The sequence below is a fragment of the Leptonychotes weddellii genome, chromosome 8, assembly GCF_054177405.1.
Source record: "Leptonychotes weddellii isolate Sample4059 chromosome 8, ASM5417740v2, whole genome shotgun sequence".
NCBI lineage: Eukaryota > Metazoa > Chordata > Mammalia > Carnivora > Phocidae > Leptonychotes > Leptonychotes weddellii.
In genome coordinates this window covers 25,009,473-25,025,824 of record NC_138376.1, presented here as the reverse complement: position 1 = coordinate 25,025,824, position 16,352 = coordinate 25,009,473, and the positions used below count along the sequence as shown (strand labels likewise).

The 16,352-nt window shown below is 60.3% G+C and overlaps 2 protein-coding genes across 5 annotated transcripts; one reads left to right on the top strand and one right to left on the bottom strand.

The window, feature by feature from the left end:
• The first annotated feature begins 201 nt into the window (after window positions 1-201).
• Window positions 202-2,860, top strand: SMIM29 (small integral membrane protein 29). Of its 3 annotated transcripts, none has more exons than XM_081828013.1 (5): window positions 202-333; window positions 1,400-1,583; window positions 1,760-1,785; window positions 2,157-2,223; window positions 2,419-2,860. In XM_081828013.1, the coding sequence occupies exons 2-5, from the start codon at window positions 1,473-1,475 to the stop codon at window positions 2,482-2,484; spliced, it is 270 nt and encodes an 89-aa protein (XP_081684139.1). In that variant the 5' UTR covers window positions 202-333; window positions 1,400-1,472; the 3' UTR covers window positions 2,485-2,860. The 3 variants fall into 3 exon arrangements, with proteins under 3 accessions (XP_081684139.1, XP_006745088.1, XP_081684138.1); XM_006745025.3 differs by having other exon boundaries at window positions 203-333; window positions 2,118-2,223; XM_081828012.1 differs by lacking the exon at window positions 202-333 and adding an exon at window positions 360-611 and having other exon boundaries at window positions 2,118-2,223.
• A 1,362-nt stretch (window positions 2,861-4,222) lies between these two features.
• On the bottom strand, window positions 4,223-12,339 carry HMGA1 (high mobility group AT-hook 1). 2 transcript variants are annotated; one of them, XM_006745023.3, is made up of 6 exons: window positions 12,182-12,339; window positions 11,831-11,938; window positions 8,283-8,461; window positions 6,428-6,511; window positions 5,739-5,789; window positions 4,223-4,407 (listed from the first exon to the last, which is right to left on the bottom strand). In XM_006745023.3, exons 3-6 carry the CDS (start codon window positions 8,415-8,417, stop codon window positions 4,354-4,356), a joined length of 324 nt encoding a protein of 107 aa, XP_006745086.1. In that variant the 5' UTR covers window positions 8,418-8,461; window positions 11,831-11,938; window positions 12,182-12,339; the 3' UTR covers window positions 4,223-4,353. The 2 variants fall into 2 exon arrangements, with proteins under 2 accessions (XP_006745086.1, XP_006745087.1); XM_006745024.3 differs by having other exon boundaries at window positions 8,316-8,461.
• Between the last annotated feature and the right edge of the window lie 4,013 nt (window positions 12,340-16,352).

Sequence of the window (16,352 nt, the reverse complement as noted above, 5' to 3'; positions counted from 1 at the left end):
CCGCCCCGGGGGACGCCGGGAAGCCGCCCCGGCCCCGCCCCGCCCTTCCCCGCGCGCTCTCCTCCCCCCGCTGCGCAGCGCTCGCCTGCCCCCTGCTGCCGCGGGGTGGACCCTGCAACCTGGGCCCTCCCCGCCTCCGCACGGCGCACCCCCCACCTCCGGATTGGCGGCTCCAGAAGTCTCCGGGCCGTCCGCCTTCCGCCACCGGATTGGCTGCGTCCCGGGACTGAGGCCCCGCCCATTTCCCCGGGTCCTTTGATCACGCGCCTGCCGACTCTTCCGGGGCCTGGGAGCCAAGCGAGGGCGTTCCTGTCCGGGCTGCAGCGGCGGGAGGTAAGGCATGATCGGGTTGGATGGGCTACAGAGCGCCGGTACGGGTCCACGTCTTGGGGTGCCGGGATTCCAGGATGCCCGGGCCCTCTGCGCAGCCCCCAGACCTCCCTCCCCCGGCCTGAGCCGCCCAGCGCCCTGGGAACTACCTCCCACTCGCCGATGCTGCTCCGCATCCTAGGAGCGGCCCGGCACCCGCCCCACCTCGGCAGGTCCCCTCGACCATGGGACGGTGTGCATGCGACTGGGCAAGCTCGGTGCTTCCGCGGACACCGGGACAGGTAGTTCATACCTTGCCCTCCAATGGAGACCCAAGCGAAGCGGGGTCGGGGACCTTGGGGTCTGTGTACAGGAGCCCATCGACAGTCTTGCATCCGTCGATGGGAGCTGACCCTCTCACCTCCGCCTGTCAGCCCAGGCTAAGAGGGGAGGGACATGGGCGGAGCCCCGGGTGCGGACCAGAGGGAGGTGACATCACCTCGCAGATACAATCCAGCCCTGCCCACTTGTGTCCACCCTGGCACGAGACCAATGGGGGAGAGGCTGTCCCGGCTCTGTCTGCAGTAACACCAGGGACAAGGAGGGCACAGGGAAGGCCTATAGCCTAAAGTGTGGGGATTGGACCAGGACTGAGGCAGGCTCCTTCAGATGCTCCTACCTCACCCCCTGGGCCCCACAGTGCAGGACCCTCATATTTTTGTCAGATCTCCCCCTTTTGCTCCGCTGGATAGGTGCTGGTGGCCCAGTGTCCTAAGGGTGGGAATAGGAGCTGGGAACGTGTAGCTAAGCTTTTCCCAGTTGCGATGTGCAAATGTTTGGCCAGCACCTGAGCTGGGCCCCACCCTGATTTGGGGATAGGAGCCGGGCAGGACTCGGGGCCTCCCCTTGGTGCCCTCTACACCCAGATTTCCCTGGAGTCACTGGAGGGTTAAACCTGGCACATTGACCTGGAGGATCCCTCGTCCCAGGGCCTGACCTAAGTTTTGATACACCACCAGCTCTTGGGGAGGGATCCAGAGCTTGGACGTCACCCTGGGTGAAATAGATAACCTCCCTTTCTCCTCCCCAGGGAGCCCATTGGAGGCGCCCTCCCGAAGCACTACTGCCCATGCTGACCCCCTGGCCCGGCGGCCGCCGATGTCATGAGTAACACCACAGTGCCCAACGCCCCTCAGGCCAACAGCGACTCCATGGTGGGCTATGTGCTCGGCCCTTTCTTCCTCATCACCCTGGTTGGGGTGGTGGTGGCTGTGGTAAGGAGCCCCCACATACACACATACGCACCCGCACCTCTGCTGGGGCAGGGCGGGGGGGGTCCAGCCTGCACAGGCTCAGCTGTCCTGCTGTGAGGGGTGAAGGGGGTAGAGGTGGGTCTCCTGTGGGCCATCCTGGGCTCAGCAGCCTCCACAGCGCCGTGTCTCTGTTACAGGTAATGTATGTCCAGAAGAAAAAGCGGTGAGTGTCCCTGTCCCCAGCGTTACCTCCCCTGCATTCGGCTTACCTTTCTTCCCATAGGATCAGGTTCTCCACATCCACGGTTGAGATGCCCCTTGGCTTTCCTTATACAAGCCTGAAATTCTCTACACCCCACTGTTAGGTTTTCCTGCCCAAACTGGGCTTACCCACCAAAGAGAGACCCCATCTAGAACTGGGCACGGATTCTCAGAATCCTAGTGTGCCCCCAGAGGCACCTGCTGGAAGTGCCCCTGCCTTGGAGAGTAGAGACAGGGCAGTCAGGTGTTGGGAGTGGGCAGCCCCTGGGCTGAGCGCCCTCCCCTGCTCCCCAGGGCGGACCGGCTTCGCCATCACCTGCTCCCCATGTACAGCTACGACCCCGCTGAGGAGCTGCATGAGGCTGAGCAGGAGCTGCTCTCTGATGTGGGAGACCCCAAGGTGAGCACTCTGGGGGCAGGGAGACTCAGAGGGCAGTCTGCTGCTGTCTTCTCATCCATCCTCCCCCTGAAACCCAGAGCCCGGTTCTACCCTCAGCCCTCCCCATTTGGGCCAGGGTTAGTGGGGTGCCCCCCCGGGGGTGCTGCGGCCTCTGCCCTGGACCCCAGCCCTGTGGCACCGTTTCCTCCCCCACAGGTGGTACATGGCTGGCAGAGTGGCTACCAGCACAAGCGGATGCCCCTGCTGGATGTCAAGACCTGACCTGACCCCCTGCCCTGCTCTCCAGAACCATGGGGTCTTGGGAGTGCCCGGGGCCTGCGGCTTCCTTCCCCACTTGCACTCACCCAGCTCCCCCTGCTGGGAACTGGGTCTCCTCTCCTCCCATCCAGCCCCGGCATCTCGCTCCTCCTCCCCCCCCACCCCAGGCCTTCAGTCTTTGGTGGGCTGAGCCTACCACCAGCTCCCCCGGGCTAATGAAAAGTTTTTCCTGCCCAGTTGGGTGGTTGGAGACATTTTCCTGGGCACCACCTTTCTCTTGAGCCTTCCCCAACCTGGCTTTGGATTTGTTTCCATGGTGACAGGGCCTAATGTATAGTATTCAGTATATATATTTTGTAAATAAACTGTTTTGTGGCTAGGGTGTGGTTGCTTTTTTCAAAAGAGGCTTAAGTTACCTTCCCTGGAGCTAATGCTTTTCCTCCCCCCTCCCCCAGCCTGAAGAGCTGGACAGAGCCCACAGGAGAGTCACCCCCACCAACTAGGTCCTTGGCTTCCACCCTTACCTAACCCCAGGGACCCACCATAGAAGGACTCCGGTCCAGAAAAGGTATTTTTTTTATTCAAGTAACTGCAAATAGGAAACCAGATGGGGGGGCCCCAGGCTGGGACAAATAATGGCTCCCTCCTCCCCGGCAGAACAGGGGGGAGAAGGTGGCCCTACACCCTCGACGGTCAATACAGGCCCCCCCCCCCACTCTGCTGCAGCATCCTAGGGGCAGGGCCCCACCTTCCCTGGGACTGGGGTGGTCGGTAACCCAACCTGTTCTGCCCCGGGCCCCTTCCCCTAAGAGCCTCTCGGAGGAGGGGAACGTGGGCAGAACAGGAGGCGGCAATGAGGATGAACATTTGGCGCTGGTCGCAGCAGCAATGACGGATGTCTAAGAATGGAAACATTGAACGAAAACAACGCAACTGTCCAGAGGTAGTTTGTGAACAGAGGAAAAGATGGAACCAGAACCTTGGGGGGTGGGGAGGAGCAGAAGGGTGGGAGTGGGCAAGGCTAGCTCCTTGTTATTAGTGCCCCATGTGAGGAAAGGGGAAACTGAGGCCTAGGGTGGAAGCGGATGGGGTTGGGCAGGGGCTCCAGCCCACCTGAGGAGGCCGCCGCAGGGAACCTGGGCCTCCTGGACCTCACCTGGAGAAAGGGGGACTGCATTTCCCTCACGGCAATAGATTCCGGGGGGGGGGAGGGGAGGTGGGCTGGAGCCCATTCAGAGTAGGGGGCTCAGACCCCTCCTGCCTTCCCTCCTGTGCCCAAAGGGGGCTGTCCGACCTAGAGCAAGGACCAGGCAAGGGAGGAGGGAAGGAAAGTGGGTGTGAGCCGCACCTCGGGAGACACAGGCCGCTCGGGGGGCCTCCTGGGGCCGAGCGCCGCCCCCCAGTGGCCATGCCTGCTGTTGCCAGTGCTGTGGAGTGGGGCAGATCAGAATGAGACGGGGCGCGGGCCCCTTTTAAGGCCAGGGGAGCCCTCCCAGGCCCCTTAGTGGGAAGCCAGAGAGAAGAATGGGGAAGCAGAAGGGACCCCCCCAAACCAAGAGCCCAGTCAGCAGCGTCCCCACCACAGAGCATGGGGACGCAGAAGGGGCAGGGTGCGGCGAGGTGGGCAGTCGCCTTTGTCTGGAAGGGCTAGTGTGCGTGAGGGTGAGGGCTCGCTGGAAACCAAGGGAAACTGCTCCCCACTCGGGCCTTGGGGCCCCGCAGCGGCTGGTGTGCTGTGTAGTGTGGTGCTGAGGGCGCAGGTGGGTGGCGGCGGTGCGTGGGCCTGGGGGGGGCGGGGGGAGCGGAGCGGCGCTGTCCAGTCCCAGAGGGAAACTGCTCCTCGGCGGCGAAGGAGCGGGCGGCGCGGCGCGGTCACTGCTCCTCCTCGGAGGACTCCTGCGAGATGCCCTCTTCTTCCTCCTTCTCCTGTGAGGTGGGCAGGCCAGTCAGCACGGGGGGGCGGGGGGGCCGGCCAGGGTGGCCCCCAGCACTCCCCGGGCTCCCTGGCTCTCCAGAAGGGGGATGAGTCAGGGCTGAGTGTGTGAGTGACTCAGCAACCTCCACGGCCCAGTTTCATTCATAAAAAAGGAAGAATTTAAAGGGAGGGAAAAAAAACCCCACACACATGCTGCTCTCGCCCAGAGCCAGGCCCCCTCGGCCCCAGGACCTGTGGGCGGGGGGGGGGGGGGGGGGGACCTGCAGAGCTCGGAGCCTCAACGGACTGGGGCAAGTGAGGAAGTCACTGGCTTTCTGTAGAGGGGGAAGGGAGAGGTGGCCGGGAAGGGGCAGCTGCAGGCTGCAGTGCAGGGGGACCAGGTGGCCTTGGCCCGCAGGGGCAGCACAGGGGCTGTGGAACAAGGCCAGGGCGGGGACGAAGGGGAAGTGTGTGCCGCCGAGGCTCACTCACTGGGCGGGAATGTCCGCACACCACACGGGCCTGCGGCCCCCGTGCCAGGCACAAACTCCAAAACAACTCGCTTCCTGTTACTCACTCCTGGGGCCCTGCCAGCATCCCCTAACCCCCCTCCTCACCCTGGTAGTGGCTCAGCTCGAGGAATGAAGGCCTCAGGGAGTTCAGGAAACAGGTTGGGGGATAGAAAAGGGCCAGGAGAAACAAGGCTGGGGTGGCCTTTAACTTCAGCATAGGCCCTAGAGGCAGCCTCCTGACTCAGCCCACCTTCCTCTGTTACCAGCTATTTGGGGGCTCAGAAACGGATGATGGGTCCCAGGTGAGGAGGTGCCTCCGTGTGGAATCACCTCTCAACTCCCACATGGCACTACCCACACCGCTCAGGGCCGAGCTCCTTTGCTGCCTCTTCCTCCCTACCCAAGATCATGGTGAGGACAGACCTCACCCTCTGCTCATGGAGCCTTCTTTCCTCATTTCTATTATGGGGGTGGGGGACGGAGACCAGATGGCCTCCAAGTCCCCCTAGAAGTTGAGTCTGTTCTAGGAGCAGAAGAAAGAGAAGGAGCCCCACCCTCCGCTAGGGCAGGGCAGGGGTCGAGTCTGGTTTGTACCTGGGACCCCTTACTTCTCATGGACACAGCCCTTTAAAAGCCCTGGGCTGGGTGCCAGGACACTGGGCCACACGCAGATCCCTTTCCCTCTCTAGACCTGGGGAGGGTGATGATGTCGCACTATTCCTGGCTCAGGTCAGACAGCCATCCTTCCCCGCTGAGCACACAGGACTCGGCATCACCCCTCCTGAAACGCCCTCCCCAGCAAACCACGCCGCCGCCGTCCCTTCACCTACCAGTTTTTTGGGTCTGCCCCTTGGTTTCCTCCCTGGAGTTGTGGTAGTTTTCTAGATGGCCAGAGAAAAGATCCACTAAGTCAAAAATGTCCCTGGGACAGTCTTCACCCAATGACCAGTGCCCCAGTGGGGAGGGGCAGACCTACCTACCTCTGCTCAGGGCAGCCTGGGACTCTCACCCCAGCAGGCCCACCCGACTCCAGCTGGTGATGACTGGCCAGCCACACTGCACCCCCCCCACATACACACACGCCCCCCACTCCCTCCTCCACCCATGACTCAGAGGATATGAGTCGTGTCTCAGAAAAAAATAAAATAAAAAACAAAACAACCTCTCTGAGAGGCTGCTGTCACTGGGAATCCAGCCTTCCCTGCTCATCCCCATTCCCTCGGGATCCAGGGGGACCCTGGAATGGAACATTCTCAGCGCAGGGACTGGTGGAACAGCCCCCCTTCCCTCTTCCCGATTCGCCCTTCTCTAGGCAAGGAGAGCTGTAGGACTGCTAACTTGATTTCCCCAGAAGTGAGGTTTCGGTCCTCACCCTGCCTTCCCCAATTAGCCAAGACCCACTGCCACCCATGTCAGGGAAGAGGGGGCGGGGGACCGAATTGGACAGGCCAGTGCCCTCCCAGACCTGCCCCCAGCTGTGGCCATGGGCCGAGGGGCCATCCCCATCCTGTGTCCTCACCCGGGTCTTGGCAGCACCCTTGTTTTTGCTTCCCTTTGGTCGGCCCCGAGGTCTCTTAGGTGTTGGCACTTCGCTGGGTTCCTTCTGCAAAGACAGATGGGGTAATCAGGGACCCACAAATGCCACCTGTCCCACCCCTTTCAAAAGACACAGCTCTCTCCCCAACCCCAGCAAGACTGAGTCAGCAAGCCAGCACCCCGACCCAGAAATCCACAGGAGCCATGGCAGGCAAGCCCTTGTGATTCAAGTTCTCACTGTAACCATCTTTTGCAAAGCCCCTCCCACACTTCCCTGTGACAACAAGAGGACAAGAAACCAGACAAGGGAAAGGTGGCATGGGGGCAGAAAGACCCTGTTGGGCAGCTTGGCCACCGCTGGGCTCTAAGCTCTTGGGCATGACATGGGATGCTTGGGCCTCGGTTTCCTCAACTGTAAACGGTGACAAGACTTAGCTCACAGGCTATCAGGAGACTAAATGAAGGGTGTGGAAGTGTCCAGCACTGGGCCAAGACACTTGCCTACTCTCTGTGGGGGATGCCAAAGAGGAGAAAGGATACCCCGCCACACTAGAGGGAGGCCTCCAGCCTCTACCTGCAAACTAGACTCCCCCCAGGCCACCATGCCTCCCAGAAAAGGAATTACGCCTGGATGTCGGAAACCGAGATCTCTGCCGTGGTTGCCGCTAAAATTTTAATAAGCCTGACAGAATAAAAAGCTGCTGCATAATGCATAGAAGCTGGGCAGTAAAGGCATGTCAGCTACGGTTTCGGGGTGGCTGCCCAAGGGCTGTTTAGAACCATGGTCCAGTAACCCAACACCCCCTTCTCGGACACCCCTCTGTGGACCCCAGCTAACAGGCACGAGGGAGAGGCCGAGGGAACCAGACTAAGAGAATGACTTCCCTCCACACACCGTGGGCTCTGGAAGAGGCAGCTGAAGCCCACTACTCAGACTCCTCATGGCTCATGTCTCCCCGAAGTCAGTACAGACCGCGCACTCCATCCTACAGATGGGGAAGCCCGAGGCCCACCGTGCCAAGAGCAAGGACTGACCTCAATTCCTGTCCTCTTCCCCGGGAAAGGGAAGTAAGCTGGGCCTCACCAGCCGCCGCCCCTCTGAGAGAATCCAAGATCTCCACCGCATGATAGGTGGCCCCCACAGCCTGACTGGCCAGGTTCCCTAGTGTGCCCCATGTCCCAGAGTGCCAGCTAACCTAACCCCATGGGACCACAGCGGGGGATGGCACCAGGGTTCGAGGATCACTCTCTCGCCAACTTGCCCACATTTTTAAGTTCTCGGGCTTCCATTTCCTTTTACAGAGCCGGAGCGGAGCCTGGCCCAGGGCCACATGAAGTGAGGCCCCCGGACAGGTGCCGGCCCAGGAACTTTCTGTTATGGGCCTGGGATGAGGAAATCCAGAAACTAACAGTTAAGTATTTAGAAATGTTTATGGTTAATGGACAGAGTAGTATGTGCAATGAGTCTAAGGATTAGAAACCGGAACTTATATGTATACGCGACTCATCTTTACCACGTTTTTATAAAGGCACTGGTCCATGACAGCCTGGAAGTAAAGGGTGGGTAGTTACCAGGGTGTGAGCCCCGGCCGTGTGACCACGAGGTCACTTCTGGCTTGGATGGTCTGGCATGGGCTCAGGGCTTCCAGCCCCCCGCCTCTCTCCTGGGGTCTCAGGAGCTGACCAGGGTCAGCATGTGCTGCATGTGTTTGGGGGACACACACACATACACACACACAGCAACGATTCTGCAGCCCTCTGCTCATTTTCACTTGCTGAGACACCTGGCACCTCCCTAACCCAAAGGGGTAAACCGAGGCAAAGGTTCGGACACCCACCTGACTCCCTACCAGCGCCGTCCCGGGACTCACCGGAGGCTGCTTGCGCGGCCTGCCCCGCCCCCGCTTCTCAGTGCCGTCCTTTTCCTGCTTGGAGGCCAAGGGCTGGCTGGACTTCGAGCTCGACTCGCTCATCTTCCCTTCTCTCTGGAGCAGGTGGAGGAGCGATGGCTGGGATGCTGGGAAGCAGGAGAAGTTGTTTTAAATGCAAGACCTTGCTTCGTCCACCTCCTACCCTCTTCACCATTCCCACCGTCAAGGGGCACTGTGGGACCCTGCCTGCTCCTGGGGATACTTGGGATTCCTGCCCTGCTGAGGATCTGGGGATGGAGCAGGGTCTGCCCGGGCCCAGCATGCTGCTAAAGGGTGGGGCTGGGCCGTTGGCCCTAATCAGCTCCTTATCTCCTGCTCAGAAGGGTGCTTTGTTGTCCTGCCACCCCCACAGGGCCCAGGCCCAAGAGGCAGACCCAGCTCAGATGTGCTTCTGTGGGTGAGGCCACCTGGACAAAGGTATAGATGGGGGGGCCTCTCACTGCCCTGGGGCCCCTCTCACTGCCTCGGGGTCCCTCTCTCTAGTCAGCTGCCCTTTCCCTTAAGAGAAAACCCAGCCTGAGCAGCTCACAGGCAACAAGGGAGGAAAGGTTAGCAGAGGGAATAAGCCCTGGACATCCGGCCGCCATGGGCACCAGCCCCCGGCCCACCTGGCCAACAGTGATGCCTATCCGCCATGGCCCAAGCCTCATGCCCAAATGTTACAGGGCCAACCTTGACGCTCCACACCAATGACCTGGCCCGGGTTGGTGCCCACCCCACCAGTTAGCTCTCCTCTCCGCTCTCTCCCTGGGGTAGAGCTTTGGGGATTCAAGGCTGGGAATAGTTTTGGGAAGGGGGAAGATGGTTGAAATTGTAGTGGAGGGAGGAAAACAAACCCAAAGCTGAAAGGTGGGTCTCCCCTTTCCCCTACCCCACCCACCACCTGGGGTCAAATGAGATCTTCCCCTTTAGTGCCTGCTTTCAGGAGGGACAGAATTTCTCCACTGAAATCCTTCTAACAGATGCTAGCTGCCCTCCCCCACCTGGCAGGGCTGGTCCTCAAAGCTTCTTGGTTCTTTTCTAGCATCTTCCCTCTTCTTAGAGGCTGTTTTGGGTTTAATCAGCCCCGCTAATTTTGAGTTTACCTAAAACCTCCCACTGCAAGGAGCACCTGGCACCCCATATTTGGGAGCCTCTTCCAGAAGCTTAAAAGACAGTGACGGTCTTCCCCCCACCCGGTCCAATCCCCCTTTGTCGTCCCAGTTGCAGAGCCACAAGACCTGAGAGACCCATGGCTCCACACCTCCCTGGTAACCAATCCCTGGTTGCTCTTGGGAAAGGGTGGGCCCAAGCGGCTTCACTTCTAAAAGACCTTCAATCTGTAAAATGGGGGTAAGGCTAAGACATCTCCCTCAACCACCTTTCCACACTGATGCCAAGGATCAAACCAGTTCATAGTGAAAATATGTCCACAACAGGAAGTCCTCACTCCAATCAAAATGAGAACTAGAACGTTCGAAAATGACTTTTCTTTCCCCTTTTCAGATTTTCAGACAATTTCCAATTTTAACTCAGCGAGAGGAAAAAAAAGTTTGTTTTTTGTTTTTTTCCCAAACTTGTGACTTTTGGAGGGCTCGAGGCCCCCAGCCTCAAGCATCAAGATTCTCCAGACGGCGAGACTTTGTCTGGTAACGATTCTATTTTACAATATTTCAGACTTGAAGACCCTTTTGAACAAGGTGGTTGGTGATTTACCCTGCCCCGTCATTAGTGGCTCGGCCTGCTCTGTAATTACAGGCAGTGATTAGAATCTTCTATTACACCACAGGTTCCCGTTCAAACTAAACATCAAAATTAATCAGCCGAAATGAGTGCTGACCTCACATGAGGTCTGTTGAAGGCCCCCTCACAGAGGGGGTTCCAGTTGGGCCAAGCTAGCCCCTAATCCCAGAGAGCCTGGCCCAGCATGCCTGGGAATCCTGGTGGGTCTCCGGGAAAGTTCTTGCATCATCTGGAGCTTCCCCCCACCTCTTACTACTGGGAACCCTTTAATTCACTCTCCGACCCCCCTTTCATCCAGGCCTCCAGGAACGGAGTGAAGGCCTGAGGCCCTCTCTGGTGAGACCAACAAATGCTTGTCTCTTCCACCTGTTTCTGAGTATCAGAGGCCTGGCTAGGCGAAGCCATGTTTAGGGCCCGACCTGAATCCTTGTTTGTAATAAGCCCTTCTGGGCCTCAAGCTTGTTCCCTCCGTACACCGTGCATGCAATGTGTATTCCTCAAATGCTTAGGGAGTCCACGAGAACGACCCTAGGAAATCATCATGGTGCTTCCTTGTTTTCCGGAAAAAAGTAGCCCAGAGAGGCCTGATAAGTTGCCCAAGGTCACACAGCAAGTTGGCGAGCAGGATAGCGTAAATTACTGGCGACCCCTCTAGCCCGCCACTTTCCTTAACCGCCGGGAGCCTGGTTAAGTGCCTGTCGCCCCCTGCTCCAGACCGGCCCCAGGGTGACTGTGCAAGTGTCTGCGCCGGGCCGTTGCAGCGCGGCCGGCGGGACTAGGGGCCAGAGCGCGCGGGGGGAGGGGCACGGGCTGCTCTTGCAGGCGCGGGAAACTGGTGCACCCCGACCGCATGCACCGCCACGCGGGTGCACCCGGCCCCACTTCCTGCCAGAGGGGGCACCCAAGCCCGCCTTGGGGCAGGAAACCTGGCGCGCGCGGGCGCGGGGTAGAGGAAGAAAGCCACCTCCCTCCGCGCCCTCCCCGCAAAATAAAGCCCCAGAAAAAAAAAAAATTGAAACGGGGAGTCAAAGGGACTAGTTCCAACAGAGCCCTGCAAAGCAGAGAAACCTGTTTGTGGGGGCGGAGGGCAGGCCCGGCCCTGGGGGCTGAAGAGGCGCGGGCCGGGCCAGAGGTGGGGTCGGGGTGAAGCCCCAAACCCAGGCCCGCGATTCGGCCTCATCTGCGTAGGGGGGACACCGGGAAAAAGGCCGAGCGGGAACAGGGCCGAATTGTGGGGTTCGTGCCCATCCCCCTCACTTCTAGAACTTCCCCAGGCTGCGGGGGGCGCCGGCCCCCCACTCGCCAGCTGCGCCGCAGCCTGTTCCTCTCCCCGCCCCCCCCCCCCCACAGCCCGGGCCCCTGCTCGGGCTCGGGCTCCGGCGGGAGCGGCGGCCGCGCGAGGTGCACCGGGCTCTGCCGGGTGCACAACTCGCGCTCGCCGCAGCCGCGCGCCCCCTCCCCCACCGCGCGCCTTTCCCGGGTCCCCGCCCCCCCGCAGGGCGCCCGCGGCGCGGGGGAAGGGGTGCGGGCGCCCTCCCCGCGCCGCCGGGCCCCGCCACCCGCCCCCGCGCCGCGCGGCCCTCCCCCGCCGGCGGCTAGCGCAGCCCCGGCCTGGGAATAAAGCCGGAGGCGCGCGCTGCAGCCCTGGGCGGCTTGCAGGAGGGGCGGCGTGCAGGCGGGGGCGCGGGCGCCCCCCTCCGCCGCCGCCGCCGCGGGCCCCGGGGACGACTCACCGCGAGCTCGGCCGCCGGCCTGCGGTGCGCGCTCCGGGCTGCCGGGAGCGACGGTGCTGGGCGCTGAGGACCGGCCTGGCTCCGCCGCCGCTGGTAGCAAATGCGGATCTGAAACCAGGAGAGAGAGCAGAGGCGCTCAGAGACCGCCGCCGCCGCGTGCTCGCCGCCCAGGCCCCCGCGGGGTATTTATCTGTCACATCCAGGCGGGGGGACAAAAATATTCACCCTCCCCCGAAGGATGGCGAGGGGCAGGAAGCTAGGCACGGCCCGTGCGCGGCCTCAAGAAATAAATAATTTAATTAAATGATAGATATAAAAAAAAAGAAGCCACCGGAGGGGCCGCGAACTCACGCCTTCTTGGAGCCGCGCCAGCGCCAGAAATAGCCCGGGCTCGGAGTCCCAATTAGAGGAGCGCAGCCCCGGCTCAGGGGAGCTTAAAAAGAGCGACCCAGGGGCAGAGGGGACGGGCCCGCCCGCGCCAGCCGTGTCACTGTGGGGGCGGGGCCATGCAAATGAGCCCGGGGATTTAAAAGGGCGGCCGCCCGCCAGCCGCCGCCGCCGCGCGGGTGGGTGCTGACTACGGGGAGGGGCGTGCGGGACCGGGTTCCTGGGGGCGGGTGCGCGGGAGGCCTGGGCTGGGAACCCGAGGCGACGGCCCACTCCCCACTGTCCCGGGCCGGGAGACCTGGGAAGGTGCACAGAGGGGGAGCACCGGGGAGCTTTTCGCGGAGGGTGGGGAGGGGAGGATGTCCTTACAGCCTGCAACGGGAGGGGGGGTCCCCGGGAGAGTCACCTCTAGGGGCCTTCCGGGCGTATGGGTTTGACGCCCGCGGAGCGCGTTGGATGTGGGCGGGCGTTCGTGCCTGCGGGGTCCGCGCGGGCGGGAGGGGGTGGAGAGAAAGGCGCCTGTGAGAATTCCGCGGCCTACCCGCCGCCCCCTGCGCCCAGCTAGGCGGCTCGTAGATTTCCCCTGGGCGGACAGGTGTCAGCATGTGCATCTCAGTGCCGACCTGCGTGTGGCTGACTGGTGAAATACAAGTCTTGTGAAATTCAAACGTGAAACTTGTGAAATCCAGAGTTTTCGCTTACTAATGGCCGCGAGTGAGCCGTAGTCAAGGTGCAGCCTCCAAGCGAAACAAACGATTGGCTCGCTTGCAGGTAAACCTGAGGGTGGATTCATTCCTATAGGTGACCTGGATGGTGTCTTGGGAGATGCCTTCCCACTTTGTGCCCTGGCCCTCTCCGCTGTGACTTTTAAGAAAAATAAGAAAGCGTGAGCCATTGGTCGCCTGGAAGCACTTTGAGGGCAGGGACTGGTCTACGCAAGCCATACCCGCCACGCCTGGCCCGCCCGGCGCCTGGCGCAACAAAGACTTGTTGCACGAATGAGAAGGAAGCTAAAGTGGAAAGATGGCGGGGAGGGCGGTGGGAGAAGAAAGGGGGCTGTCTAGAGCGGCGCGCCCTGCAGGCCGGGCCCGGGGCCTTTTCGGGCGCACCTCCCCGCCCCTGGTCCCTGAGGCGGCCTTCCACACCTCCCGTGATGCAGGGAAATGCAATGCGGCCCAGTGACACACGGCTGTGACTCATGTTTTTCTTTGCTCCCCTTCTTCCTCCCCGGTCGGCCGAAGCCCCGGCCCAGCCCCCTCCTCAACGGGCGAGCCGCCGATGGAGGGGGACGCCAGGAAAACCCTGAGCCCGGAGTGGAGGCGGGGTGGGGGAACCGGAGGGGCCGGGCCTCCTACTTTCAGGAATGTTTCAGGAATGTTTCCGGTGGGGGTGGGGAGCAGAGCCGGGAGTGGGCCCAGCCCCCACCCGGGGCGGCGGGCTGGCGCTCCGGGCCGGGGGCAGCACGTGCTCGGCCGGGTGGGGGCGGGGGCGCCTGGGCGGGAAGGCGCTGGGGGCCCTCGGAGCGGGCTCAAAGAGGAGGGCGCGGGCCTGGGGCCGGCCGGGGCCGGGGCTCGGGGTGGGCCGGGAGGCCGCCCTCCGCGCGCTGGCTCCCCGCCCCGCGCCCAGGTGAAACGCAGTTCCTGCGAAGTGCCCAAGCTGCCCCTGGAGGGGAAAGGAAGTCACCGAAGGGCGGCCGGAGGGGAGAGGAGGGTGGAGGGGAACGCCAGGGAGAGGCTGGGGGAGGGGCGGCCTGCCCCTTTGTCTGGAGCCGGTGGGTGGGGGTGGGGCGGGGTGGAAGGCGCGCTGCTCCCTCCATCTTTGTGCCCTGCGTGCCGGGCGCGCGCTTAGTAGGCCGCGAGTTGAGTTGGCTGGAGGCATTGAGTTAGCTCGAGAACCTTTGCAGCGTTGAGTGGAAGAACGAGCCTTCAGTTCTTGCCCTACTCCCCTCAGGTCACGGTTCCCCGCCAGCAAGCCGGGCCCCCATGTCTGGCCCGGGGATAGCCCTCACAGAACCGCGCGCCCCTCGGACACAGCCCTCCCCGAGGCCGCCTGGGCTGCCGGGCCCGAGCTCCGGGGCTGACGGCCTGGGAGGCGTGGGAAGGGTCCTGGTAGGCCCCTTCCCAGGACGCAGCTTACCTGGGGCCGCCCTGCCTTGCGCTCGTGGCTTGTGTCCTGTGGCCTTCCCAGAGGGAAGTGGGGAAGGGAGAGGGACTTCAGCCTCCAGGGGCTGTGGGAAAACTTGGCCAACTTTTTGGCCCACTTCTAACAAGCCGACTTGATCTTATTTTTCCTACTCTTATTTTTCCCCTCGTCCTGATTTTCTCACCGACTTGTTTTTTTACCTTGTACTACGTGTATTTTTGTAAGCCACCTCAAATCCTCTCTGGAAGGAGGCAGGTATAAATACATTTGTGGGCAAATATGGTAGCTTGCTTCTCTTCAGGATTACCCACACCCTTGTAATCCACCTAACTACCCACTGACCTCCATGCTTTCTGGATTAGAGATGCCCTGAATTCCCTTCCTTTCCTTTCCTTTCTCCTTCATTAAGTATTAAGCAGCAGGGTGAGTGGTAGAGAGAAAAAGAGATAAATAAGATACAGTCTCTGCTCTAGCAAGTTTCGTATTTAGAGGAATCAGAACCAGGAACACACCAGAGAAAGTGGAGGAGCAATCCAGGCGATGCCATGAGGCAGAATGCATTCATTCATTCATTCATTCATTCAGTACTTACTGAGGGCCTACTGTGTACCAAGAACTGGTCCAAACTCTTAGGGTACAAGCAGTGAACAAAGTAAAGTTCCCTGGGCTCTTGAAACTTAAGACTAGGGGGTCAGGCCCTTAAACAGAGGCTCAGTAGGTGCTACAGAGGGAGAGAGGATGGGAACTCAGGGTAGTCAGGGAAGTTAGTCTGCTGGAGGAGATGGGCTGGAGCAGGCCTTGAGCTGGCCTTGATGGCATTTGGATAAGTGGGAGCTATGGGGAGCATGCAGGAAGAAAGAGCTATTCTAGGCCTGGGGCATCAACCTGGTTGGTCAAGGCCTGAGGAATCCCAGGGGAATTGGTCACGTCAGAACTGGTCTTCCCCACATGAAATATTTTCTTACTGTCAGAGTTGGGTTACGCAGTTTCCACAAGGACAACCCAGTGAACTTGAGGAACCCAACAGGAATGGGGAGTTCCGATCAACTTTGTATTTCAGGACAGCTGAAGGTTAAGCTCATTTTCCCCTCAGCTGTTGCACTTCTTCCTGATGTTTGCTCCTTCTTCCCCAGCCTCGCTAAGTGGTGGGAGCCTGACAATCTCCCAGTCCAAGCTTGGAAATGCAGAGGTTGTAGTAGGTTGGGGTGTCCCTTAAGCCTTCCCTAGGGATTCATGTCTCAGTACATCTCTCCAGTCAGCATATTTACTTCTCAACTTACATTTTCTGAGTCAGCTACAGCTTTTAGAAGAGTCGAGAGAAAGACCACTGTGAATGGTTTCATGTAGTGTTTGGGTTAGTCGAGGTTTTCTGCAAGTCCCAGGGATGAGGTTTGATAATGTTCTATGTCCAGCCCAACATGAAAGGTAGATGGGAGGAGGTGGGAAGAAGAGGAACAAGAATAGTTTAGCCTATTGCCCAAACCAGGATATTTTTAAAGTAAACATTTACTGATGAAAAGTGTACATGCAGAAAATGTACAATCTTGTGTCAGCGCAATGCATTCTTTTTTTAAGATTTTATTTATTCATTTGAGACAGATACAGAGAGAGAGAGCATGAGCAGGGGAGAGGCAGAGGGCGAGGGAGAAGCAGGCTCCCCGCCGAGCTAGGAGCCAGGGGCCAGACGTGGGGCTCGATCCCAGGACCCTGGGATCATGACCTGAGCCAAAGGCAGATGCTTTACAATCTGAGCCACCCAGGTGCCCCAATGCATTTTTTTTAAAAAAAGACTTTATTTGAGAGAGAGTGAGAGCAAGAGAGATCACAGAGGGAGAGGGAAAAGCAGAGTCCTCGATGCAGGGCTCGATCCCAGGACCCGGAGATCATGACCCAAGCCAAAGGCAGACTTAACCGACTGAGCCACCTAGGTGCCCCCTCAATGCACCTTCATAGAGGGAACACCCTTGTGTCACCAGCACCCAGATCAAGAAAC